General features: G+C 40.2%; 2 protein-coding genes across 2 annotated transcripts in view; both read left to right on the top strand.

Moving 5' to 3' along the window:
• The window catches only part of LOC134869739 (collagen alpha-1(XXIV) chain), a 66338-nt gene extending 41953 nt beyond the window's left edge, over nucleotides 1-24385 (top strand). Inside the window, exons 28-61 of the mRNA XM_063891621.1 lie at nucleotides 278-331; nucleotides 954-1007; nucleotides 3636-3689; nucleotides 3895-3939; nucleotides 4830-4874; nucleotides 7135-7188; nucleotides 7819-7872; nucleotides 7986-8039; nucleotides 8310-8363; nucleotides 9231-9284; nucleotides 9485-9592; nucleotides 10400-10453; nucleotides 10553-10660; nucleotides 10881-10934; nucleotides 11795-11848; nucleotides 11982-12038; nucleotides 12993-13046; nucleotides 13536-13589; nucleotides 14062-14115; nucleotides 14450-14503; nucleotides 14923-15030; nucleotides 16740-16847; nucleotides 16954-17061; nucleotides 18266-18319; nucleotides 18405-18467; nucleotides 18687-18740; nucleotides 18977-19012; nucleotides 20160-20195; nucleotides 20411-20437; nucleotides 21294-21359; nucleotides 21492-21660; nucleotides 21788-21897; nucleotides 22672-22908; nucleotides 23013-24385. Coding sequence (XP_063747691.1) covers nucleotides 278-331; nucleotides 954-1007; nucleotides 3636-3689; nucleotides 3895-3939; nucleotides 4830-4874; nucleotides 7135-7188; nucleotides 7819-7872; nucleotides 7986-8039; nucleotides 8310-8363; nucleotides 9231-9284; nucleotides 9485-9592; nucleotides 10400-10453; nucleotides 10553-10660; nucleotides 10881-10934; nucleotides 11795-11848; nucleotides 11982-12038; nucleotides 12993-13046; nucleotides 13536-13589; nucleotides 14062-14115; nucleotides 14450-14503; nucleotides 14923-15030; nucleotides 16740-16847; nucleotides 16954-17061; nucleotides 18266-18319; nucleotides 18405-18467; nucleotides 18687-18740; nucleotides 18977-19012; nucleotides 20160-20195; nucleotides 20411-20437; nucleotides 21294-21359; nucleotides 21492-21660; nucleotides 21788-21897; nucleotides 22672-22908; nucleotides 23013-23159 — 2496 coding nt within the window. The 3' untranslated portion in view covers nucleotides 23160-24385. The remainder of the gene's footprint in view (nucleotides 1-277; nucleotides 332-953; nucleotides 1008-3635; nucleotides 3690-3894; nucleotides 3940-4829; nucleotides 4875-7134; nucleotides 7189-7818; nucleotides 7873-7985; nucleotides 8040-8309; nucleotides 8364-9230; nucleotides 9285-9484; nucleotides 9593-10399; nucleotides 10454-10552; nucleotides 10661-10880; nucleotides 10935-11794; nucleotides 11849-11981; nucleotides 12039-12992; nucleotides 13047-13535; nucleotides 13590-14061; nucleotides 14116-14449; nucleotides 14504-14922; nucleotides 15031-16739; nucleotides 16848-16953; nucleotides 17062-18265; nucleotides 18320-18404; nucleotides 18468-18686; nucleotides 18741-18976; nucleotides 19013-20159; nucleotides 20196-20410; nucleotides 20438-21293; nucleotides 21360-21491; nucleotides 21661-21787; nucleotides 21898-22671; nucleotides 22909-23012) is intronic.
• Nucleotides 24386-24913: 528 nt separating this feature from the next.
• The window catches only part of znhit6 (zinc finger HIT-type containing 6), a 29949-nt gene continuing 29024 nt past the window's right edge, over nucleotides 24914-25838 (top strand). Inside the window, exons 1-2 of the mRNA XM_063891861.1 lie at nucleotides 24914-25167; nucleotides 25560-25625. Coding sequence (XP_063747931.1) covers nucleotides 25052-25167; nucleotides 25560-25625 — 182 coding nt within the window. The 5' untranslated portion in view covers nucleotides 24914-25051. The remainder of the gene's footprint in view (nucleotides 25168-25559; nucleotides 25626-25838) is intronic.

A 25838-nucleotide genomic window follows, 5' to 3' on the forward strand; every position in this document is an offset into this window, starting at 1 on the left:
CAATTGATTCTTACAGAAAGACACCGGGTACTGTGATGAAAAACCACAACACACAGCTGGTGTTTGTTTTTTTCTCGCAGGGATGGAACATATACTAAGACAGTGTAATAAAACACAATCAATCCAAATCATTTCCCGTTACAGATGTCTGCAGCTGATTGAAGAAATAATGTGTACATTACAAAACCACCTGTTTTACCCTTATAGTCCAAAACAGTGACATGGTATCTTCTTGTCTGCCCTTCTATAATGTGTGTTACTTCTGTTTTGGTCTTAGGGCTATCCAGGGTTGCCAGGCGGTTCAGGGGACATCGGCATGCAGGGGCAACCTGTAAGTGTCATATCCTCACCACTACTATGCATTATCAAAAAGTTATGGTTTTCATTGTAATAATCGCTATAAATCTAAGTTACTGTATGGTTTGAAAATATTGAATTGTGTCCTTCTTGCACACCCCCGGATGCAGGTTTCTCTTACTCCTTCTTTGATTCATAAACACATTAGTACTAAATTGACTGAAAAGCTTGGAAGACTTGACTCTCATCTCGCCTACTCAGTGTTTTGGCTGACTATAGTAAACAGCTAAATTACAAGGTTAACTTTAACTGAATACTGTTGGTTTTTGTAAACACATAAAATGTAAGGGGGAATTTAATCCATCAGTGTTCATGTTTCCCACAGTGTAGTCTAGACTTGCATAAACAGCATGAACTGGCAGAGTGTTCAGCAGCTCTGCTGAAGCTTTTTTAAAGTGTCCATCCGGGCTGGTGTTGTGGGTTTAGTGAAGCATGGAGAGGTTTATGCCCCATTTGGTTTGTGCAAATATTCAGATTGTATTTTATTTTTCTCCAACTGAATCATGCCAACGAAACATGAACATCTCCTAAAGTGCTGCTCCACATCCTAATCCCGTCTCTGCTGTCCATCTTGTGTTTCTTGTTTTCACTAACAGGGTCCAGCGGGGCAGACGGGGAGTCCAGGCACTGCTGGGTCAAAGGGCCGGAGGGTAAGCGCTGTCTTTGGGGCATTATTTGTACTAGTTCTTTGTATGTTCCTGTGAGCCCACATGTACTCAATGTGAACACTTCCCCTATAAGATCATTGGTAGTCTGTTTCACATCACAACTCCAGTCCCACAAACCAAAGGTTAGGGCAATTAAAAGACATGTGTTTGTCCTTCCACTTGGTCCAGGCTTCTTTTATTGGTGCATTTACAGCAGTTTCATGTGCGCCATGAATCACATGTTTTAATGTAAAATGGATGTGGTGTGGTGGTAATACTAGTGAGACATCGTGTGGCTGAGAGGAGAATCACACCTCCAGGCGAGGAGGCACAAATAGATTCATGGTTTTACTGCAGTTAGGGATCTTTACAGCTTTCCTGAATCTTCTCTTATATCTACTCAAGATATTTCAGTATGAATGAAACAAAACTTAATACATTCCCTTTTTTACTTATGTCACATGTTTGAACATGAATAATACCTCACCCTAAAACATATTGGACAATAAAACCCTAATTTAAAGAACGTCTGAAATTTCCATTTTATTAATACTGTCTATTTTATTTGCTACACCTACGGGGGTTGGACACTGTAATAGCAACACCTGTATGATCCCCTTTGGAATATAGTAGTTCTTCCTAAAATGTAACTTTAGTGAAACTAAATCTTTGTTTCAAGACAGTTCATTTTCAACTTGATTCATATGTTTACTCTTGCACAGTTTGTATTGCTCTAATACTATTCCCCTGGACCTACTAGATCCTGGCTCTTATTAGAATCATAATGTTTAGTATTGCCTTTAGCCTGTGACGTTTATTACCCAGCCTCTAAGCCCGTAAGACTGTTCACACTGTGAGATGTATCTAATAAAGAAGATATTGAGTGTGTTTTAGTAGTAGAGCAACTTGACTGTGCTGTGTGCAGAGGGTTTGGATTGTGTTGCGTGGATGTTTGCCGGGCATGATAGTATCCAGGAAACATGCGCTTATCCTGCCTTTAATTTACAGTGATGATTCCTAAAATTATGGCTAACATGCATTACCTCCAGGATCATACTGCTTAACAGTTCATTCGTAAAGCTTTCTTTCTGATTAAATGTGAGTGATACACACTTCCACACTTCTTCTCACACTAGATCAATCATCTGTTAGTCACTTCCTTTAATCCTCTGCTCCCTTATTTTCTTCCAAAATAGCTTTTTTCCAAGCAAAGCATATGGTAGTCCTTAACATGCCGCTGCCTGTGTTGTTTACTGGAATCCATACATGTGTCTGTGGTTGCATTTCCTGTCTTGCTGAGGTGAGATATAATCACCCTCAAATCCTCCCACTTCCTCATTAGTGTTTCTTTTCAATTATCAGGGCATAGTATCCATTATGGACAAGTTCAAATCGTGAATCTTACACTAACCCACCTCACATATGTCCCCCCCACCTGCCATCTTGAAAAAAAGATTTCAAATTTAAAACATAGAGAAAGCAAAAGGAAAGTGCTGCACAGCTTCATTCTTATCATTTTACTCTCTGAGCTATGAAAAAACAAGTCATATCCTGGAGCTAAAGGATCTGCCCTGGTTGGCACACACCTGCACTAGTTTTACAGCTTTGGTCAGTTCGGAAAAACAGTAACTGCCGCCTTTGGATTATGACATACGATGTCTTCCCTTCTTTCTAATTTAAGTCAAGTCCCTCTTCCCCATTTCACTGATCACTCACAGTGAAATGAACCTCACCTGCTTGAGAAATGGTCCGGTAGACAAATGGCCTGTAATGATGTTAGTTATTACTTATGGATTAGCAGTTGTTGAATTGACTACATATAAACGTTTTTAACCATTCTGTATGCATACTGTTTATTATTATACATTCAGACCTACTGGACAAAAACTGTTAATGATGGTAATGAATTAATACCAACCTCGGACCAGAAGCTGTATTGATTTTTTATTAGATTGATTTCTTGACCACTTAAAGTTAACCAATTGAAAGGACTCAATAAAACACTAAAAAGGATGGACCACATGTTCCAGTAGCATTGTTCACTGGGCAGAAACTATTGCCTCAATGACTTTATAACAGTCACTGGAAAAGATTTGAGGGTGATTAACTGAAGGAAGAAAGGAAAGAAGAGAAAGATAGGGTGGGGTTTGCCTGCCTGGAAGCTTAACAAGAGAGGAGTTACCTGAACCAGATGGGAGTGTGACTGGAAGCCTGAAGATCAGACAAAATGGGAACCAAACAAGGGCCATCAAGAGATATAAAGGGGGGGGGGGGTGAGATGGAAACAACAGATGAAAGTGGAAAAGTCCCGAGGACGAAAAGGAGGGACAGGAAGTAAAAGAGGCGGGGCTTGTTGTATTTACAGATTGCTATCTGCCACTCTACCTGTGTGGTAGTGCTCTAATGCTGGGAAATCTCTGGAGTGTTTTCGGAGTCGTGGGCTGTGGCATTAAGTGAACCCCCCCCCTCCTAAGTAGATAAATACAGGACTAATTACTTTGTTGTTGGTCTAATTTCAGAGTTAACTATGTGGAAACTTTTGAATAATGCTTTGATGCTTAATGTGTTCCTGTATTGCTCATTCTCTGTTGAGTGGTGTTCAAAGTTGTGTCTCATGTTGCTGTCACATAGGGGCCCCGGGGTCCGGATGGCCCACTTGGAGAACCAGGCCCTGAGGGCACCAAGGTAAACCTACACACCACCCTCCTGGAAACATCACCATGTAAATGTGAAAATGAACGACATGTTGTACTTTCGTTTCAAATATGTGAAATATATTTGGAATTATCAGTCCAATTTAAGAAAACTGATTTGTGAATGACTCAATAACGTCAAATAATGTGAATGTTTTTTATAATTTGTCCCTTTATGGCATGCTTTTTCATTACAGGGTGAAAGGGGGGACATTGGAAACAAAGGAGAGCCAGGATTCATAGTAAGTAGTCTTTTAATTATTGTCTTTAGTCTAATATTAGCATGAGTAAGAGTCAGACAGGGAAATGCCAAAAGCCATTAAATAAGACGCTACAAAGCTTTCTCAAAGTATTAGGAATGATCAAGTTGAACACGATGAATGGTTATGATGCTGCAAACGTGTTATGCATAATACATTTCTGGATGAACGCTTCAGGCTCTTATGAAATGAGAAGGCATATTTTGATTTGCCCTCATTCATCAGAAGCCAAGGATAATCATTGTTGTAAAAAAGCCTCATCCCAAAGCATCAAAGTTAACACGCACATCCCTTTCTAAAGATACACACCCACCTCATGGAAAAGATGTTACCATATCCAGCATGACCCTCAGGGCCTCCGCTAAAGCTTGATGAGCCTCTAATCAGTTTTTATTCGCAGAAATGGGCCTTTGTATTCTTGCCTCTGTATCAGGTTGAACCCACATGGGTTATGTAACGCTGCCCAATTGTTAGGAGGAAATATGAGCTAAATCCATGGGATGTATTTGTGTCCCTTTAATGCCTCTTTTGGTCATTTTCATTTAGGTTGAGTGAAGTTGATGGAAAAGGATATTTCTAATTTACTTGAGATCACCTTTACATTTTAAACGGAGCATGTTGCCCAGAAGTCCCGATAAAACCTCAAACCTTTATAGCATTTTTACCATTGTAAACCTTCTTATGTTACTTTTCAGAGAAATGTACGAGATGATTAAGAAGTTTGAGCTGACATAAACATCGGGAAAACCCTTGTGGATCTGCTCTCTTAGCGAAGCAATAAACAAGAACATGTGTTTCTATAAAACAAGTTAAAGTCAGAGCCATAACAAACCCTCATCATCATTTTAAAATCATTGTTTTTTCCTTTGAAGGGCAAGGCTGGCAGTCCAGGGGAGAGAGGCCTTCCCGGGAAGAATGTAAGTAATGCTTAACTGAAGCTGATGGCTCAATGTCTCTTTCAGAGCCTTAATTATCCTCTTCACTTTTGCAAGAAGCACTTGTAAAACATTTTCCACATCCTCTTTCACCTGTAGTATATATAATTACAGCTTCTGAAGCGTGTGCACCCAACTCACCCAAGAGGAAGTTAAATCATTAAAAGAGACACCGAGCCCTGTTTTCAGGCTCATAATCAAAACACATGTCCATGTATTCACCTTTTGTGAGTGGGTGTACCCCCATCCTGGGAGAGGTTAATGGAGTTTGGGGGCTTTGACTAATCCAAAGCGAGGTTTGAAAAATACACAGTGTCTAATGCCGTACAAATCATAAAGCCAAATGTGTTATTTATGATATTAGGCGATACAGAAAAAATGAGTTGACTTGACACATGAGGTTTGGTTCCGCAGTACTTCAATAAACACATCAAAACATATTTGAAACTTGGCTGCGTTTCCTGCCTGTGTATTTGAGAAATAATGAGAAATTATTCATATGACAGATGAGCCTAGCCTTTAATAGGTGTTATGGTTTTGAATGAAATAATGGGGACCATGATATGTCCAGTATGGAGCAGGATAATGTACAGTTAAAACACACACTTGGCAGTGCTCTCTGGTGGACACACTGTGTATTTGCTAAGCCTTTTTGACAAATTACCACAAACATATTTTTGACATTTATAAACTGTAATTTCTTGTTATTTCTGCCGACATATCCGTCCTCACCACTGATGTATCTAGCTGATGATGGTCAATGATTTCAGCCCACAGGCTCCACTCCAATGAGACTTTAACTATCCCAGCGGAGAGTTTAGTACTTTCAGCCACGAGGAATATTGTGTAGGACACTCACTGACTATGTCTTTTTTTAGTGCCACACAACAGACAGATTTTTGGCAGCTTAGAAGCACAATTTTGCCAGCAGACCGTTATTTTTTTTGTTTGTGTTGTTACCATAAAAGACATGATGGATGGTAGTTTTATCTGCTTTTGAACTGCAGGAGGATGAAATAACCGATGTTCCACAGATGGTAAAAATGTGCAAACAAAAACAAATCAAAAACAGATTCAAAAGCATATCCAAGTGGACTGTCTAATTCTTTAATGATGGTCATTATATTTCAAATATGTTTCTTATTTAGCAGTTTGTTTCATCCATTTATGGCAGGAATTACAAAGGGATGATTCCAGTGAGAAGAAAAAAGCCCCTACACCTGCACGCATAATCAGTGTTTGTCTACAGACAAACAATTGTTTATTTGAATAACATTTGACACTTCAGGGTTGTTTGTAATTTCTCTTATCAGATGAGCAAAGACCCTAATAGACACGCGCAGACCTGTTGTCTCACACTCAGCTGTAGCCTTCCTGCTCATCACATGCTGCTAATGTTAAAATGAATCTCCCCATCCTGAGAACTTGCCCACTGTCATTCACCTCACTGATTGACATTATATATATCTGCTTCATCAGGCCATACAGTAGATGCAGATACAGTAGAGCGGGGCAGCATTTCTGTAGACCACCTCTTGATTCACAGCGCCTTCTTGTGTCTGATCAAATCAGCCTCAGACATCAATGTATCATACATTAGTCCTCATCATTCCTGTTCTTTGATTTAGATCATTGATAGGTTTTGCATAGATGTTCTTGTTTCACTATACTTTAATAACTCTTTTCTTTGACAATAAACTCTCACTGGCTGAATATGTGAGGTGTGCAAACAGTTTGAGGTTCTTCCTATTTATTTATTTTCTCTTTTTATTTAATTCTGCTTCACTCTTTATAAGACCTTTTTTTTTTACACACCTGAGATATTTTCTTTTTCTTTTCAGTCATCTGTTATAAACATATGTTATTTCACGCAACAGGAACTAATGTTTCATAAGAAGTTGTTAACCAATTTATTCTACAGCTAATGTGGGAGGCTGCTGCTGAAGGCATTTTTATCTAATCAGACTTTGGCACATTATTTTTGTTCAGAACAGCCAGCTTTCACAACGCAGGAAAGCCAGTCTGTCTGTATCAGATGAAAGGGTTTCTGTTCCATGTCTGCAGGCAACATGCAGGATGATTAGGCGTAGTATTCTTGTTTGTGGTTAACTTGCAAACAATAATGATGATAATGACGAGAAAAGGACTGAAGCAATAGCCAAGCACTCTCATGCTTGTTTTGTGTGATTACGCAAATGAATTAATGAAGCTACACTGAACTCATAACTGTGTCTTTCTCCAGGGAAAAGCAGGTATTCCAGGCAGCTCCGGAGAGACGGGACCCCACGGACAACCAGTAAGTGATGCCGTCTTCCATTTAATGTGGTTATTTCAGGAATCTGCAAACAAACCACAACTTGTGATTACCTTGTCTGTAATTTGTAATGCGTCATTATTCGTTGCAATATTTCCAGTGAAACGATCCGTCAGGCTCTGAATTATTTAACCAACACTGCAGAATCACCAGTGTTAAGAAATGATTTTGATTTGTGTTTGTTTATTGCTTTATTCTCTGAGTTCCTCACAACTTAAAGCACCATAACCTGTGCTTCTCCTCTTAGATTAGGTTTCAAGTGCTTAATTGTATTCCTAGAAATTAGCTGAACCTCAAGGGCATCAAGGATGTCAAACAATCAGACACAAATATTTATTAGGATAGGAACTTCCAAAAACACCAGCGGCCTGGTTTATGTTATGCGTCTCGTCTTGCCTTTGGCTGGTCTTCAGTCTTGCTCCAAGCATTCTGAACTCTCAGATGTTCCTACTCTGCAGCCCTACAGATTCAACCTTACACCATCTGTTTGTTTTGAGTTGTATATTATGATGTACTAGTATTGAATTCTTAAATATACAGTACCTAGTGATGTGATTGTATCATTAAGATTGTGCCCTCAAGGCATTTAATGTTGGTTCATCTTTTTTGCAGGGACCCAAAGGACCTCCTGGGGAGAAAGGATCTGATGGAGAGCAAGGACCTGAAGTACTTAACTATTTTGCAATTATTTGTTCATGATTGTTGGTATTATACTGTAGTTCCAGTGTATACAGAACAAATTAAACACGACTCATGCCTTTTGTTTCTCATCTTGGTAGGGTGTGCCTGGTGCAGAGGGGGAACCGGGTGCCATTGGAGAGCCGGGGTCAAAGGTCTGTATGAACTTGCCCAATGTTTTGCAACCACCCCTCCCATCCCAGCATTTGTCATGTTGAGCCTCAGTCCCAACAACCCTGTAGCGAAGTGAAAAGCTGTGACCTTGACCTCTCAATTTGTACTTAGTATAAGTACAGCCTTGGGTGAAACCACAGCTACCTGACCGCCTGACTGTTACTCAGCTTCAGGTATCAATGGTTGCTGAAAGACTAGGACTGCACATAATTTGTTTTGACAGCCCTGTGTTGTGTTTTGTGTTCCTGCAGGGTGATGCTGGGCCTCCAGGAGCTGAAGGGGAGCAGGGGCCGGAGGGAATGAGAGTGAGTAACTGCAAACAGCTCCCTAATCCTTTCCTTCTTTATGTTTGGTTAAATTTAACCCAGCAGTATATTTATTCACCCTCATTTTGACGGAGATGTGTAATCCCAGGCCAGTAGAAAGCCGGACAATGAGATTGTTTTTGTCTGATGACCTTTAAATTGAGATATACTGTATATAGCACTTGGACTTCCTGTGTCTCATCTTACTGTTCTGGAAAAATAATTAGATTCAACATTCTTTAACGGAGTTGCTCAGACTGACAAGGTGACCTGGGTATTTTCATTTGCTTCACATAATTTGAGGGCACACAGAGAGCACAGACCTCTACCAAGGTCAAATGCCCTATCTTGCAATGTTTAGAAAAGTTTGACATGGTTTGTGTTTGTGTACATCAGCAATTTTGACATGTTAAACCAAATGTGTCTTACACGTTATAATGTCTCTTATTTTATGACCCATCAGAAATATTGGCTGTGAGTAGATATAAAGCTGCCTTAAAACCTTCAACCAGAGAGGGCAGTGAAAGACTGGTGTAAAGTCACTCTTACATGTTCCCTCATGACTCTGACAGTTGCATACATGGATGATATTGAAAGTTAACCATGCTCTGTATCTGTAATAGGTTGGTTTACAGAAAAAGGGAACATATATTTTCTCAAGTTACCCTTTATGTCCAGCTGTTACTTCTGCTTGAATTGGCCCAGGATTTAAATTGCTAATGCGTAAGCAAGAGTTCTTTGAAAAACACTCATAGAATAAGGCAATACACCATCGCAGAGAAAATAACAAAGTAACAATTCTCCAAATTGAGATGTCAATTTGTACAACAGTGAAGACGTTTTATTATAAATGGGAATTTCTTTTAGGGTCTTCCTGGTCCCCATGGTGAAGACGGCCCTCAAGGAAAAGATGGACCCAAGGTAAGATTGAGCAAGTCCTTCTTACATTTACTTCACTCCCTTCTAATACAAATCCAGATGTAGCTGAGGCATGGTTTTTACAATAATAAGTAGGAATGTTTTCAAGTGTCTCACACATCAACCTCTAATATTAAACCTTCTGTCTTTAACTCAGTTTTCACTGCTCTGCCTCTCTTTTTTGGTGGCTATGACACTGTTAGGGTGAACCTGGAGAGGCTGGGCCAATCGGAGAGCCAGGAGAAAAAGGAATAGTAGGAGACCCTGGGCCCATAGGAACACCCGGAGGGCCTGGGAAACAGGGCTTTCGTGTACGTTTATTTTATGTTTCCATACTATCTGTATCTGGGGGAGCGGCTTCATTCATAGACACTGCTGTTATCAATCAGTTTGACTCAAAAGAGAAACACTTGCTTTAACAATGATATATATGATTGTATATCCTTTTTTAAGCAAAACTAGATCTGACAAAAATCTGGTGGATTTAGTTAGACAGAGAACGGGCACCTCTGGTTCCTGACTGTGTTTTTTAAGTGAGACCCAACCACAGATTGATGGATTATGAGCCTAAAGCTGATGCGTAATGGCAAGATAAATCACACCTTAAGAGTTTTAAACAAAGCAGATGACTGAAATGCTTTGAAGCAAATGGTGCCTTCAGTATCCCAGTAGGGGTCAGCCTTCTCTTCAACAAAGCTTTTTGCTACAGTGGCAGTATAAAATACGATGTCATTGATTGTGGTTTCAGCTCTGCATGATAATCGTCAGTCAAAGTCACCTTTTTGTTTGTTTGTTTTGAGATACAGAGCCTTCCTAAAGGTCTTTTAGCGGCGTAAAGGTCACAGGTGTCACAATATTAGACCCCTTCAGGGCACACATACAGACATCTCCATGAAAGCAGTGTTGCACAGTTTATAAATGTGTAAGCTGACAAATCTGGTACCAGTTTTTAATGTTATTGTGGACGACAACCTATTCACCTCTGTAGAACATGTTCCACTCATATTGTCTTTGATAATGTCTTATCAGAATTTATAAATCCGGGGCAGTTATCAGTGCCTCTGATGGTAGAATGGATTATTATGTCTATGATAATCATTCAATGTTTCCTGCTTCAGGGGCCAGAGGGAAAACTAGGGCCCCCAGGGAACAGAGGGCGAAACGGAAAGAAGGTAAGTACTTTTTTACCACTACTTTATTCTCTACAGTATGTTCATCCACAATGAAGTGTGCTGTTTCTCACTCCCAAATGTCAATCTGTCTATTTCCAGGGAGAGAGAGGTTCTCCGGGTCTTGTTGGTGAGAACGGCTCTCATGGAGACATCGGCCAGCCAGGCGAGCCAGGACTGAAAGGGGCCCGGGGAACTCGAGGCACACCAGTTAGTTTCATTCTTGCTGTCTCAGAATCACAGACATTTATTCATTCCTTTTTGTTGTAAAATAATCAAATCAAAGTATTGTTGATAGTTTTTCATTATTACAAATGAGAGTGATACTGTTTGAGGGTCTGCAACTAGCATGCTGTGTGAGTACTGGTGTTACATGAGAACAAATGGATTTTTGGTCTTAATGTATGGACATTTTCTGCACTGTTTCCAGGGTCAGCCTGGAAACATGGGGATAGAAGGGCAACCAGGACTGGCAGGATACACAGTGAGTATCTCCCATCAGTGGTTTTATGTTACACATACTGTCATGTTCTAACAGCATAGTAAACCCTGAGTGGTCTGTAATCTAGGCTCGGCAAATCCCACCATGTTTACATTCACATCTTACAGAAGAGGAATACTAAATTATCTAAATGACTTTTTCAAGAACTCCAAGATTCCTCTCCAATATAGAAATAGCTATTAGAGTTCAGCTGTTTGAGGGTACGCATTAAACTTAAGCCTACTTCAACACATGCTGAAGATACAGATCTCAACTCAACATAGTGTGGTTCAATCATACTCATCTCCCCTGGGAGCCTTGTGCTGTGAACCAAACATTTGCTCGAGACATCGTGGTCTGAGTCTGGTGAAGTGAACATCACCCCTGCTATTCTTTTATTTCCAATTACGCTCTACTGATTAAGTGAAATACCAGGGAAACAATACACAAATAATGGCGAGATAAAAGAACAGAGGTGGAATTGAACATGGACAATTCTAGCAACTCCAGACCTTCTTTAATGACAACATCAGTGGGTTTAGATTCCATTACTTGAGCGGGGCACCTCAAGTTCACTTAGTATCGTTTTGTGTGTGTAAAGGTGTTCGGTGGTGTACGGAGGCTCTCAGACTCTTTTGACTCACTTAACTTTTGGTTGCTGTGTGATTTCTGAGTGTGTGCCAAAGCCCAAATCCTTCAGTGACAGACGGAGCTCCTCTACAAAGAGTGTTGTTTACATTAAACAGTTGTGATTAATATGTTGACAGCAAAGCTCATGTTTGTCTTACTGTAGAGACATGCTGTAGCCAGAAAGAGTTTGGCAGCTTTGTTGGTTACTATAATCTGCGTTGCTATTTTTTCAGGGTCACCCTGGCAAGTCTGGGCCCATTGGACCACCCGGGCCTAAAGGTGAAAAGGTAATATGATACTTAAAATAGTGTTTGCAATTGAATTATTCCAGTGTTTGGGCTTTTGGTGTTATTGTGCTTTACCACAGGTTGCAAAATCTATTATGTCTGCATGTGTGATTGTGTTTTTGCTACATTCCAGGGTTATCCAGGGGAGGACAATAAGACCCCAGGACTGCCAGGGCCCTTAGGTGAACCAGTAGGTTTTGCTTTCCTTTAAACTCTCCTTTCTGATCCCTAACACAAACTCTGTTTATTCCAAGCCATTTCATTACCGGATTGACACTGGATGTAAGAGTTAATCTCTTGATTTTTATGCCAAGTACACACATTTTTGTCCCACCAGATTGACCATAATGAATAAGTCTTTCTGTTATTTAACCTGCATATTAACCCAGATTATCAACCTGTGTGGCAAGGATCTTCTTTGCTCATTATTGGAGTATGAGCAAGCTGAAAATGTTGACCACGGTTTTCCGAGCTGGGTTTCTTTTCCAATGTTTGCCCATAAGGTAATTAAAGGTCTCATCATGCTGAACACAAATGCTCTAATATAAAAACTGAAATCGGCTTCATTTCCGTGCATTTGTTGTTTGTTTATGTAGTTTGATGATGGCCATGAATCACCTTAATTTACCCCAAAGGATTATGTGGTTGAGAAAACAAAGCCTTTCTTAGACTAATACCAAAAAAGGATAAGTACTGATCAAGAGTCTTAGCACCGCCGGGAAAGTCCGAAGTTATCCTACACAATGACTCTTGTGCTTTTTGAGACACATTTCTCTGCACTGTATGTGGCCACTATGACAGGCCTATATGGCATGCACTATTCAGGGTTACTGGAAGGTATAGATAGCAAACTACCGTATGAGTAGTATCGGATTATCAAGTTGGCACAGTATTAGAGTACATAGCTTGAGCTACACAATGGTAGCATGTGTCTTGCTGCAGTCCCAACCAAAATTGGCTGAAAGTAAAGATCAGGGTGAAATTGTGCCTTTCCATTTGACTCCAGTTAAGATCCGTTCTCACAGGTCACATCTATACAATCTGCTGTAAGTAGCTGCCCAGCTCAATTGAGGCTTTGTGGGTATAAATGAAGGTATGCATGTACAGTATTTGTGCTCATGTGTGAGCATCTGTGTCTACACAGGGGCCCCCAGGAGAACGAGGGGAGCGTGGAGAGCCTGGGGATGAAGGATATCAGGTAGACAAAACCATTAAAAAAAAACTCTGACATTTCACACAGTCTGCTTGGTTATTGTTCATACTCTTTTGGCTCCATTCATTACCGCTGAGGCACAGTGAGCGCAGACCATACAAGTTAAAGAGGATATTCTAAATTTCCAGAAATAATGCTGCATGAAATGTCCCCGCTGTGGGACTAATAAAGGATTTCTGATTTCTGATCTGAACTCTCAGCATGGCCAACTAGCCTTTGCAGCACTTAACTAATCTAGCAACAGTGGCTAACCCCGGTGACCAACAGATTTTCTTGCTGAAACCCTGCATACTACAGCTAAGACTATTGTCTTTGAGTGCAGTCCTCCAAAGACTCAATAGAAATAATCCATGTGAGTACATGTAACATGACTTGTGGCGTGATGTCTTCCTTTAGTAAGTGATGGTCACCTCACAACTCAAAAAGATTTAGAATCAGCGAAAACTATAATTATATTTAAAAAATGTGTTTCAGGGCCATGTTGGAACCACTGGATCTCGTGGGACTGTTGGACCACAAGGCCCACCGGTAAGTCATTACATTTCCCTGTTGTAGAATCTGCAGTATATGACAATAGTACTGTATAAACACTCTTACTTATTTTTGGCAGAACCATTGAAATCATCATACCAGGGGATTGTACACATAGTGGAGCGCATAAACTCTGAACTGTAAAGTGAAGCAAAGGAAAGAACATAAACGCCGTACTGACAATTGTGTCGCTTTTATATCCTTACAGTTGTGGGGCTCAATATGTGAAATATATAAATATGTTTAGCATAGGGGTGAAAAAGTGTAGGGTATGTGTGTATCACAAATGTAATAAGTGTTATTCCATTCATTACATTTGACAAGTTTCCCATCACTAATCTTTTCAAAAAGAAATATCGAACAATTTTAACATCATTATTCCAGCAGGTTATTTTGTAGACCTTTTTGTGTAGAGTATGAATTTATAGAAATGATAAATAATATTGTTTGTGTGTTTGTCTTTGTTCAGGGGTCCCCAGGCATCCCTGGAGAAGCAGGTCCAAAAGGAGAGATAGGAGCCTCGGTGAGTCCATGTAAATCCCAATTGCAGGAAAAACATAAAGTTGTTGTAAACATACATTTTTAAATTTGGTTTCTTCTCCGCAAATATGACGGATGGCTTCAGCATCAGCATGTTTCTACTGCCACTTTAAGTAAGGGTAAAAAAATGTATTCAGCTTACCAGGAGAAATCAATTAGAAAAGTACAGAAACAGTTCTGCAACAGAGTTCTCCACAAGACGCGTATAAGACATGGTCTTTGCTATTTCGACTCTTCAATGTGAGGCGAGCGACGTACATAACCGTGTTTTGTGAATCCCCATTTATGTTTCATTCTTCATGTGTGTGTTAATCCAGGGCATGACTGGAAAAATTGGAGCAAGAGGGCTGACTGGAGCTCCTGGAATTGAAGTGAGTTTCACATCAGCTCAACCAAATGCATGGTTCAGAGAGACAGCAGCAGAACAATTAAAGCACGATCCACTGTTTTTAGCTTTTTGATCATGATAATGCAGCCTGGCCTAGGGGAACAGCATCACCAAATTATTGCACGTTTACAAATTGGTTACCACTACCGCATATAAAGAGGACAGAGAAGGCAATGGAGATAAAATGATCATGTATCTTATATGCGTTGCTGGTCTCGATTAGAAGTTAATATGATGGATGAGCGTTCGCCCAAAAACATTATGGATCTTTAATTTAGTCCTGGTAGAAAACATTTGGCTGAAGTTATGGATGGAGATTTCAGAGAGAGAATTGGGGTGTTGAAACCTGGAAGCATTGTCTGAGATAGTAAGACATTGTTTCTGTTTTTGAATGATTTCCAGGGGCCAATTGGTTTTCCTGGACTCACAGGAATGATGGGTTACCCAGGATCGGACGGTCCCCCAGGACTGACTGGCTTACCAGGTTTTCCAGGAAAAAAAGGACGAAAGGTAATCAACGGCAGCATGTTATAGTCAGTCATAAAGACAGTCATGATTAAATGAATGGCTTCTTTTTTTATTATTTTTATCAGACTATTTCACTAAAACTCATGCACACACGAACCCAGTTTTATTAAGGTATTTCTCAAACTATTCTTGCTCAGTAACATAAATGTACGTCGCAGAAGCAGTCAGGTGATTTAATTGCATGTCTTTCAAGAGGACTTTTCCTTTGCTCTACTCCAATGGCCAATTCTCTGCAGCAGATTGTGGTCTGAAACAGGATGATTAAAGAAGCTATTGATACATCCTCATCTTTTCCCTATTCACTACATGAGCTTAATCTCTATTGCTCTGTGGAGGATGTCACAGCAGGAGAGTTCCGCTGGATCCTTTGTTTTCAATTTCACATTACATGCTTCCATAGTGGGAAACATACAGTAATAAGGCTTCCTTCCTTCCTGCTGCTGGCAGGCTGCAGAATCCACTTTGTTGTTGTGAGTCATTAAAACCATTTTGTTCCTTTACTTCCCTCATTATCTGCTGAATATTTTTTTCTGTTCACATTTCCAGCTGGATGCATGTTCACAGTGAACAACAAGAAAGAAATGTCCTGTACTGAGCAAGTCAGCCTCTTTTGGGATAGCCAAATCAAGTAGAAAGGTTAATGGACCTGTGATTGCATCAGGAAACTCTGATGGTCACTGATTTTGAATCAACAAGCCTCAAAACCACCTGCAATGGCCTCACATGTTTAGCTCGCTTAAAGAGGATTAAAAACGCCTGAGCTGCTTGGTCCGTGAGTGTTGCCAATTAAAAATGTATTTTGATGTGTCTGATCTTACTTATGCAAGAGCTTCCCAGTACCTGCAGGTTTGGGCTTCACCCAGTAAATCTGGTTCCTGAATTATCCGCTCTCCTAACAGTGATGGAGGAACAGAAGCCACGCGTTTTGTGAGGCAACGACCCACTCACTCTGTTATTCTAATATCACTCGCTCCATTCTGCCTCAGCACACTGCTGACGGAGCGGGAAACCACCGCACTCTGCGGTGTGAGAGAGCGCTCAGTGACAGGCAGCCCATCTCATGGATACACTTAAGGAGCACACTGTGAAGAAGTAAACCAGGGGGGGGCAACAGACCTCAGCACCATGGTTTATGGCTATGACTGTACGATGGGTTTAGAATTCATTTGAATATATTTAAATAAACAACGAAAGTAAAACATTGAAAATAATTTCAGCACGTTTTTATTGTATATAACAGTTTTGTCCTCTAAATATTGAGACATTTTTCCTGTTGGTGCTTTTAAGCTCCACCATCAGAACGTCAGCTGTTTAAGCGCAATGTTTGAGTGCTCGTCCTCTTCATATATCCCTGTGTTGGTTGTTTGTTAACCACATATTCATGAGTCTTGACAAGACTTTGACCTCTAAACTTTTAGGTATCACTCATTAAAAAGAAACTATGGAGCATATGTTGATAGTGCAATGCTTTCTGTGCTTGTATGTTGTGTACAAGGTCCCTCAAACAGACAATGCTGATGGTTTTTCAGCTGCTGTACAAAGTAACTAAGTCTTAAAGGCCGGGAAGATTGGAACACTCCCTGTAAACATGGATCTAAACAATGCAGATTTTTCATAGTTTTCAAAGTAAATTAAACTCTGTATTCTACATAGATAATATTTAATTGACACCAACTCCGGTGTGCATCCAGGGTCCGAAAAACTCGGATGGACAAGAGGGACCTGCTGGACGTCCAGGTCCCAGGGGAGAGATTGGACTTCCTGGTCTACCTGGAGAAAGAGGACCCCCTGGTCAGAAGGTGAAAAAATAATAAATATTAACATATTTGTAAAAAAATCTGGTTAAGAAACATTTTCTTTGGTTGTATATACTTTTTATTTACTTCCTGCTCTTCATTGGTTCAGGGGGAACTGGGACTGCCAGGGGACCGGGGAGCTGCGGGAATCAAAGGCAGGGAGGGGTCTTCAGGGGACCAGGGCAGGATGGGGGACTTTGGACCCAAAGGACAACCAGTGAGTACATACAAGCATTTGGTATTTAAAGCGAAAACATTCTAAAATAGCCTGGAGTTAGACAGAAGTAAGTGTAATAAATATATCGGCTGGTTAGTTTATAGGGCACATGTTAGAGGTTCAGATTTCTAATTATAAAATAAACTGTATTAAGTTAGCTAAACAAAAAAAAATCAAGTACTAGTAAACTATTGACACAAAAAGGGGTTATCCTTTTTAATGTGAATGTCTTATGTGACACCTGTTCATCGTTTTACCCCTGATATTAGATTGATACGTTTCCCTTTGAATGTTTCACAAAACAGCAGGTCTTTCACACATAATATATTTTCCTGAGTAGTTTCAGCCATAAAAGTGCAGGTTACTACATTCCTTGTGTTGAATTGATCCCATCTCTTGGGTTTTATAAGCTGATATACCTTCTACCTCTCTAAATATAGCTTCAGGGGGTTAGGTTGCCGTTGTGCGTGTCTGACTCTTTTCCACTGAGTGCAGTAACAACTTATCCGGCTGAGAGCAGGAATGGAAACATTCTGAGTAGTAAGCCCAACTTATGTAAGATCCTCACCCCCCAGAGACCTGAAAAAAGAGGTGCTCCACTTTTCTTATGTAACTCTTCAAAGATGAAGAGAAAAGAAACAACATTGGATCCCCTGCCCTCCCCAGCCTCAATAGATTTCTCCATTGATGCTCGTGAAACCGAGAGCACACTCAGGCCCTTGGGTCCGATCGCTTTACACTTTTCACTGAGTAGAGTTTCTCGTTGAAGTTGCTGGCCCGAAAGCAGAGCTGTCGAGGATATGGATGACTGACTGTGCAAACATAGTGTCTGCCACCCTGAACCACAGACAGTGCTCTTACACAGAATAGGGTGCAGACATCAGACCCCACAGAGGGGTGTGTGTTAAAGTGGGCTGAGACTACTTTAGATTCAGACATAAAGCCTTGTGTTTACCCCAGTTTTTGGCAAGGGAATGCTATCACATTCAGTTAAAATGTATCATGTCGATATGATCTTATTCCCATTGTTTTACAAAAATGGTGTAGTCCTAATGAATGACTTGGAGAAAACTATCTAAGTGACAAAAAATCATTTCAAATCAATTATTTTTGCACATACTGTTATTATGGTACAAAACGCATACACTGTGTGTAAAGGCAAAGCTCCTCTGTTGCTATGACATAACTGTCTTTCTGCTTGCAGGGGGAATCTGGAGATCTGGGATTGGTGGGTTTGCAGGGCTTTCCAGGGCCAATGGTAAGAATGTTACCAGTTAAACATGATAAAACATAACGTATATAAGATAACTATTTCATTTCAATTCACTTTTTCATTCCAACAGGGGCCGCATGGGGATTTGGGATTCAGAGGCTACCCTGGCCCTAAAGGCCCAATGGGCACTGTGGTAAGTTTTTATATAAATACAAACAGAAGGCACACCGCAGTGCTTTCTGTACCTGTGTAATAGAATAATACAGAATCTGAAAAACACCTTCAGACCTCTTTAACTCCTCTGTAGAGTAAACTCCCGTAGTCTTGTGGGAAACGATACATTGAAACCCATTTACAGTCTCACTGTTGTTAATGTAACAATTGAGATTCTCACCCCTCTTGTTTGTGTCAGGGATTCACTGGACCTGTCGGCCCTGAAGGAATGATCGGCCCAATGGGAAAACCTGTAAGTCTCTGCGTGCATGTGTGTGTCTTTGTATGTTTATGTGTCTGTGTATGTGTGTGTATGTGTTGTGTAATGCAAGGCAATGATCAGCAAATTCAGCAAAACTGAGAAGGAATATGACACAATGGAAGAAGTCGCAGATGTTCTGCCATGTGCTTATTCAAGTTTATGAGACAATAGTTAGACACAATGCTGCTGACTAAGTTTTAATATTGTTACGTATATTTCTTCCGTAGGGGCCGAGGGGTCCAAAAGGAAACGGTGGTGAAATGGTAAGATCTGTTTCAAACCATAATCAAATCCTGAAAAGTCTGCCGGACTATTATTTGATAGTGATTTTCAATGTGTGTGATTACACAGTATGCTTATTTTCCATGTAATTATATCATGATTGTACTTTGAGTCAGAAAACTTCACTGGGCCAGTTATCATGGCGCCTCCTCGCAGCAACTTGTGGGTGTAGAAAAAGACCAACTGTACATGACGAAGGCTGTGTTTTAAGATGCATGAAAGCTAGCTGGGGTTCAGCTGTTGTGTTTAAATGACTGTCCTTAAGTGACTGCAGATCTGCATTCCTAGGTCAAAATAAAAGTAGCTGTGTTCAGTCTCTCTGTGGGGCCTTACATTACTCTCAGACCTTCTTGTGTAAACACTGTTGAGGAAATGCCTTGTCAAAATATTAGCATGGCTAACCACAGTGCAATCCACATATTCACTCCTATATCCCTGCTCCCACTGTGATGTAAACTGTAGTAAGACTTTGAGTTTAGCCTCAATCCCTCTGAAATGTACACACAAACAGACTGTGCACACAATGGCCTCTTCATGCTAGCCTTTTCTCCAAAACTGAAGATGTTGCACATGTTCATGCTCTCACATATATATGTATGGACATGAACTACCAGAAACCCCCCACCATCACCAATTAAAAATTGTACCAACACACTTAGGAGGACGGGCTACAGTATATCCTGTTATTCCGAATTTCATTTTTACTAAAATAATAATTCAGCATTTTTATGCATTTCTTTGATCTGATTTTCACGGTTTTGCCTCATTTTTAACACATTTTTATAGGCTTGGTTAATATGTGAAATGTGCCACACTAAACATCAATACACTACAAGCTGTGTTGTACTCGATATCGAAGAACACTTGCCGTGGTTATCTGTGGGAAAAAAAACACGTTTCTACATCTGGGTGGACACATGATCACGGGAGAAAATGAATCATCATTTTTTAGAAGTAAAATAGGTCCCTGTGGAGTTTCACTTTTAACATCCGATTTTTAAAGCTCTCACATATCGCTTATGTGGTATAAATGCAAGGTGGTTTCACAAGTCAACAGAGCCAACAGGATCAACTGAATACATTGTTTATACATCATGTTATCACTCATTATCATTCTCACATTTTCAGGGGCCACAAGGACCACAGGGAAGTCCAGGACCCAGTGTAAGTTAACCTTACTATCTCTTTTCAGCTTTCTACGACAGTTCGCATACTCTGTACTGTATGTTGATAAGTCTAATTATAAAGCAGTACCAGGCTTTGTACATTTTCTCTTGCATTATGTGTAGGATATGGTTTAACAGAATGTGAACTGACACCAACCACATTGAGCTCATTTTTCACTGTCACTCATCTTGTCTTCTTTCTTTCCACCTTAGGGACCCCCTGGGGCTCCTGGTCCAACAGTAAGTGCATGTAGACAGGTAGTTAGGCTTGAAGACACTTGAATGTGAAAGACGAAAGGTTTGGACCATAAAGCCGTAGGGAATATAATATTGTCCAGCTCTTGCGAAGTGATTTTAAAAATATATCTTTTTTACATTTGGATAAGCCTTGTATCCTCATTCTGGTGTATGTCTTACTCTTACTTTGTTCTGAAACCTGAGCTTTGGGACTGTTTTACATTTTTTAATAGACATTTGAAATAAAAAAGATGTCAGAGCAAAGCTTTGATATGATGGAGCAAGGGCAAGTGTGTGCGTGCTCTACTTGCTAAACTACAGATGCACCGAAAAGCATCCCTATCATTGATGAAAACGACTTTGTGCTGTAGCTTTGGCGGCAGACATCAATGATTAGCCTTTTCTGGCACTGAGATAAAAACCCTCCTCACGTTTCCTTTCTGTCAGAATTTCTGGATTACAAAGGTTTCTGTTATCTGAATGACCTTTTCCTGATGGAACAATTCCCCAGAAAAACAAACCAAGAACCCAGAAAAACATCTATACCAGCTATCTTTCTTTTTGTTTACACACAATATGTAATAACCGTAGTATTTATGCTGGGAAGAATGTGTTATTCTTCCCCCTTCTGAACAAAGGAATGTCAGGTTTATTGATGCAATACTTATTTTACTACCTTTCTGTTGTATTAGGGTGTATTCTTATTCAACGTTTCTCTATAATCCAGACGTGTATGGAAACTGCCATGTTTTCTTTATCCAATGACAGAGCCTATGGATATAAATCTTTCAGTTAAATAATGAACAGAGCACTGAATCTATTATGTTTTCATTAAACTAAATAGACTTTTAATCCACAGAGGCCGTTGTATGTTGACTCAGCAATCTACGGTCTGTCTGACTCAAATGCTGCCCTCAGGACAGAGGTGAGGCACTAATACACACAAGCAGTTGAAGGGGTGAAAGGCTGAATTCCTTCATGTGTGGACAGACCAATGACTTTTGGTCAGATATTGATCTTTAGATTCTAAAACGCTGTCTTTTCTGTTCTCAACCAGAGTTACCAGAACACAGAGATGAGCCTGCCAGAGCAGAATACGGAGATCCTTAAGACTTTACATTACCTTAGCAGTGTGATTGAGAGCATCAAAACGCCTCTGGGCACGAGGGAGAACCCGGCGCGTGTCTGTAAAGATCTGATCGACTGTGATCACAAGCTCAAAGATGGTGAGTCTCATCCACCTGATACTGATGGGATGGAGGGATTCTAGGCAAATGAGGATGTTTGTATATAAAATTCCTTTCTTGATTTTCCTGTCTCCCTCTGTCCTTTCTTTGAATCGGCAATTATTAGGTTGGTTCTGGATTGATCCAAACCTGGGCTGTACCTCTGATGCCTTCAAGGTCTTCTGCAACTTTACCGCAGGAGGGCAGACCTGTTTACATCCAGTGACCTCTGATAAGGTAACTCTAAAGATGAACATGAATACATCAAGGTACTAGATAAAACAAAGGACTGTTTCAATGCTTAGTGTAAACCAGGGGTGTCCAAACTGCGGCCCGTTGTTCATTTGGAATTGGCCCGCAGCAAATTTAAAAAGTGTAATGGAAAATGGCCCTCACCTGAAACGTGTGCTGTTCTTATCTTGTACTTCTTAAATATGAATGTTAACATGTATTACATAGTAGGATTCATGTGTTAATAAGCTCACTTTTCAAATACGTTCATAAAAGAATCAAGTTTTAAACATTTTCTACCAAATCTTAGTTGATAAAAAAAGCCCAATACCTTATTTGCATAACAAGCTTAAAATAGACCCTTCATATTTCCCCTTATTATAAGCAATCTGAGGCTGTTTTAAGGAATGAGCTGAAAACAAAATAAATGAAACCCTATGGAGAGCTGTGATCTAGGCTGCTTGTTTTCTTTAAGCATATTAAAGTATCAGGCATCATTTACCTACCTCTGAGGTATTACCTTACCTCTAGTGAGGGGCCCAGACCATCGTATCTGTTTGTGGCCCTCAGTGAAAAAAGTTTGGACATCCCTGGTGTAAACCATAAATTAAAGGTGCTTTCCCATCAATTTCAATTACATCATCTCGTCGGCAGTGTTCAGACAAATAAATAAATGGCTTATCAAAGCTTTGACATTGTTGGCGGTTGTGTCCAACTTTTCAAACTGAATTTTAAGTAATAAAGGCAGACTGAGCACACTGTTTCTGCTCTCATCCACAGATGTTGTTTGGTGTAGGGAAAGTCCAAATGAAGTTCCTCCACTTACTGAGTACAGAGGCCAGTCACAGCATCACACTCCACTGCCTGAACGATCCTCCCTATGGCACCACTGACAGCTTCGGCTCCGCCGGACCCTCACAGCGAGAGAACAGCACACTACGGTTTCAGGGCTGGAACAAACAGATGTTTGAGAAAGACACACAACTTGAACCACATGTGCCACAAGACGAGTGCAAGGTAATGACCATGACAGAATTGTTTCTGCAATATTATAAAATACATATTTGATCAATTTTAAGATGAATCACTTTTTATTGTCTCCTCCACGCACCCTCCTTCAGATCCAAGATGGCAGCTGGCACCGGTCACGTTTCTTCTTCCATTCTCAGGACAGTCGTCAGCTTCCGATTGTGAACATACAGGAGTTTCCCACATCACAGCCCACTAGACAGCGACGAATAGAAATCAGTCCGGTCTGCTTCCTTTGACACCAACATCACTGTCCTGTAACAAATTTACATGAACTATTCAAATGCAAGGCTGTTGCAAAAGCTGCCTACCCAAGAGCAAGTGTCTCTGACAGATTGTTGGAATCCGCTGTGGGAACAACTGCCCCATGTACAATCGAAAGCACGCTAACATGGAAGAACTCAATCTCTCTGGAACATCCGGGCCAAGGCCACAGGAGAAGTGTATACCAATATTTATCATAAATTGTATGTACAAAAGTATGTTTTTCATTGATAATTAGTCAAACGGTGCTTAGGTTGGCTGTACATGAACCCACAGGGAGCAGCCTATTTAAACCCAAAAAATCACACCCCCCCATGCCCAAGCGCACCCAGCCCATCCAAAGCAGAGGCCTAACCCGAAGGAGCGTGCCAGGCCTCTACATAGGAGCACTGTCTATCTAACGTTTTTTTCGAGTGCAATAGCATGTGAGTAATGTGTGACTGCTTGATTTTTCACTTTCCGATCAGAGGCTATATGATACATTGATTTCACTTTCTTTGGTCCTGCCCAGTTGGACCTGCACATCTTGACAGATGGTGCTCTACCTCTACCTGGTCAATTGCTTTCTAGATAGTTGCTAATATCAAATTGGTGTTTTTTTTTTTTTTGCCTTTGTGTTGTATGTACCGGTTACATCAAGATTTGTTTTTGTCTAAGTACTTATGTTGATTTGGTCATTTCTAATTTATGAACCATTTTTTTTTACACTACGTTTTATTGGACCTTTTCCTTTTAATGGTAGGTTCTTCAGGGGAAACCTATCATTGGTGCTGCAATACAGAATCATCAGTGAGTTTTTACATTTCCTGTGTATATATGGACAGCATACTGTATGTTTATTTATATCCTTTTTTGTTTGTGTTCACATTACTGTACCACAGTAACGTATACTCTCAGAAAACTATCTGGCCAAACACAACTCAGTTTAAAAAAAGTATTTATGTGTTAACAGTGTGTTTGTGTGCTCACACCCATGACTTCATGTTTATCATACTGTAATTTTGGTTTAGTCAGTTAGGTGCACTGGCAGCTACAATAGGCCAGAGTCAGATTACACAAAAAACCCAATCATCATATTAAGTTATGTGACCTTGAACAAAGTGTAATTATATAAAGTTTTTTGCAGGATAAAGGTGGATGCAAATGTGTAAATAATAAATATGTTGTCAAACAAATAAATGGAGCATTTTATCCACAAATGGTTCTGTATTTTTTTTTTAAATGCTTGAAGTTACAAAATATCCCCAAATGATCTTGAATATTAGATAAGTATTTTTTTAGTTCATGTATTTATATAGAAACTGTTTATCAGATGCGGTTTGAGCAAATCGTCTTTCACACTTTCCTTAAATAAATACAGATATACATCTGCAATGACTCCAACCACAATAAACTCCTCCTGTGTAAGCATACATTACAAGAGGTGAGGAACTACATTTGGAAAAAAGCACCAAGTGTTGTAGGAATCAAACTGTCCACACTTGCTGCTACATGTTGGTCATAAAAAAAGCATTCCGCAGCTGCATGCAGTATTGGCATTTGTTGTTTATTTACTACGAGCAAAACAAAACTAGACATTTGAATATTGTCTGAGGATACTTTTTGCCAATATGTTCCAATACCACCTGCATGATACTGTATTTGTACAGATATTTTCCCCATCAGCTCAGTGTTATTGCTGTTAGTGTGTTTTACTGTGACGGCACTGAAGAAAGCTGTAGTTCTCACCCATTAACACCAGGGGGGAGCCACTGAGCTGGTCTCTAACCGGAACTCCTCTCCACGTGCTCCCGGTTGCCCCGGGCGGAAGAGAGTTTGTTTTGAAGCCGCAGAGCTGTGTCCAACGTGCAGGTACACTTCTGCTGTCATGTGCTCTGTAACTGTCCAAGGAACAGACATAATGTCAACCATGGAGAGCCAGGTGGAAAAGAGTGACAAAGAAGAAGAGCTGAAAGCGAGCAAAAGAAAGATTTCTCTCTGCAAGTAAGTGCTTTAACAGACAGGAAGTCCGTATAAAACTCCAAACAGCAGCTAGATAACAGCGTTGGGAGTGTGTTCGTCCCCCCTACTGTAGGGTTATTAGTATGTGAATAGGAGGATATATCGATACCAATAAAACAGGCTAAATAGCTGTATGTGCTAGTTAGCTAACGTTACTAACAAAGTCAGTACATAGATTCATTTCGGCCTAACTCCAATGTGTGATTGTCATAACTGCCTGATGATGTGTTTACTTTGTATGTTTTTCTTCTAAGCTGTATTCCCTTAAAGTGGATTGTTATTTGCTCTTTGTTTGCACATATGGGGTTACAAATTACCTGTATAACTGCCAGCACATGTCTGTGCCCGATGCTGACATGTTGTCTTTCCTGCAGCTGTGGAGTTTGTGGATCAGAGGAGGCGAAGTACAGATGTCCTGCCTGCCTTGCCCATTCTTGCAGGTGAGATCACTGTTCAAGTCAATGCAGCTGTTACTGGCAAATAAACACATCATGACGTTGATGCACTTGCAGATTTTCATTAGCTTACTATCCCCCTTCTGTCATGTTACAGGACTTAATCCATAGTCAATGATTCAAAGAGACATCTTTGAATTTCTATTAAGTTTTATTTTGCCCATAGTTATTGATGATAACCCTTTAAGCATAGAAAAC

The sequence above is a fragment of the Eleginops maclovinus genome, chromosome 9 (genome assembly GCF_036324505.1).
Source record: "Eleginops maclovinus isolate JMC-PN-2008 ecotype Puerto Natales chromosome 9, JC_Emac_rtc_rv5, whole genome shotgun sequence".
In the NCBI taxonomy this organism is placed as follows: Eukaryota; Metazoa; Chordata; class Actinopteri; order Perciformes; family Eleginopidae; genus Eleginops; species Eleginops maclovinus.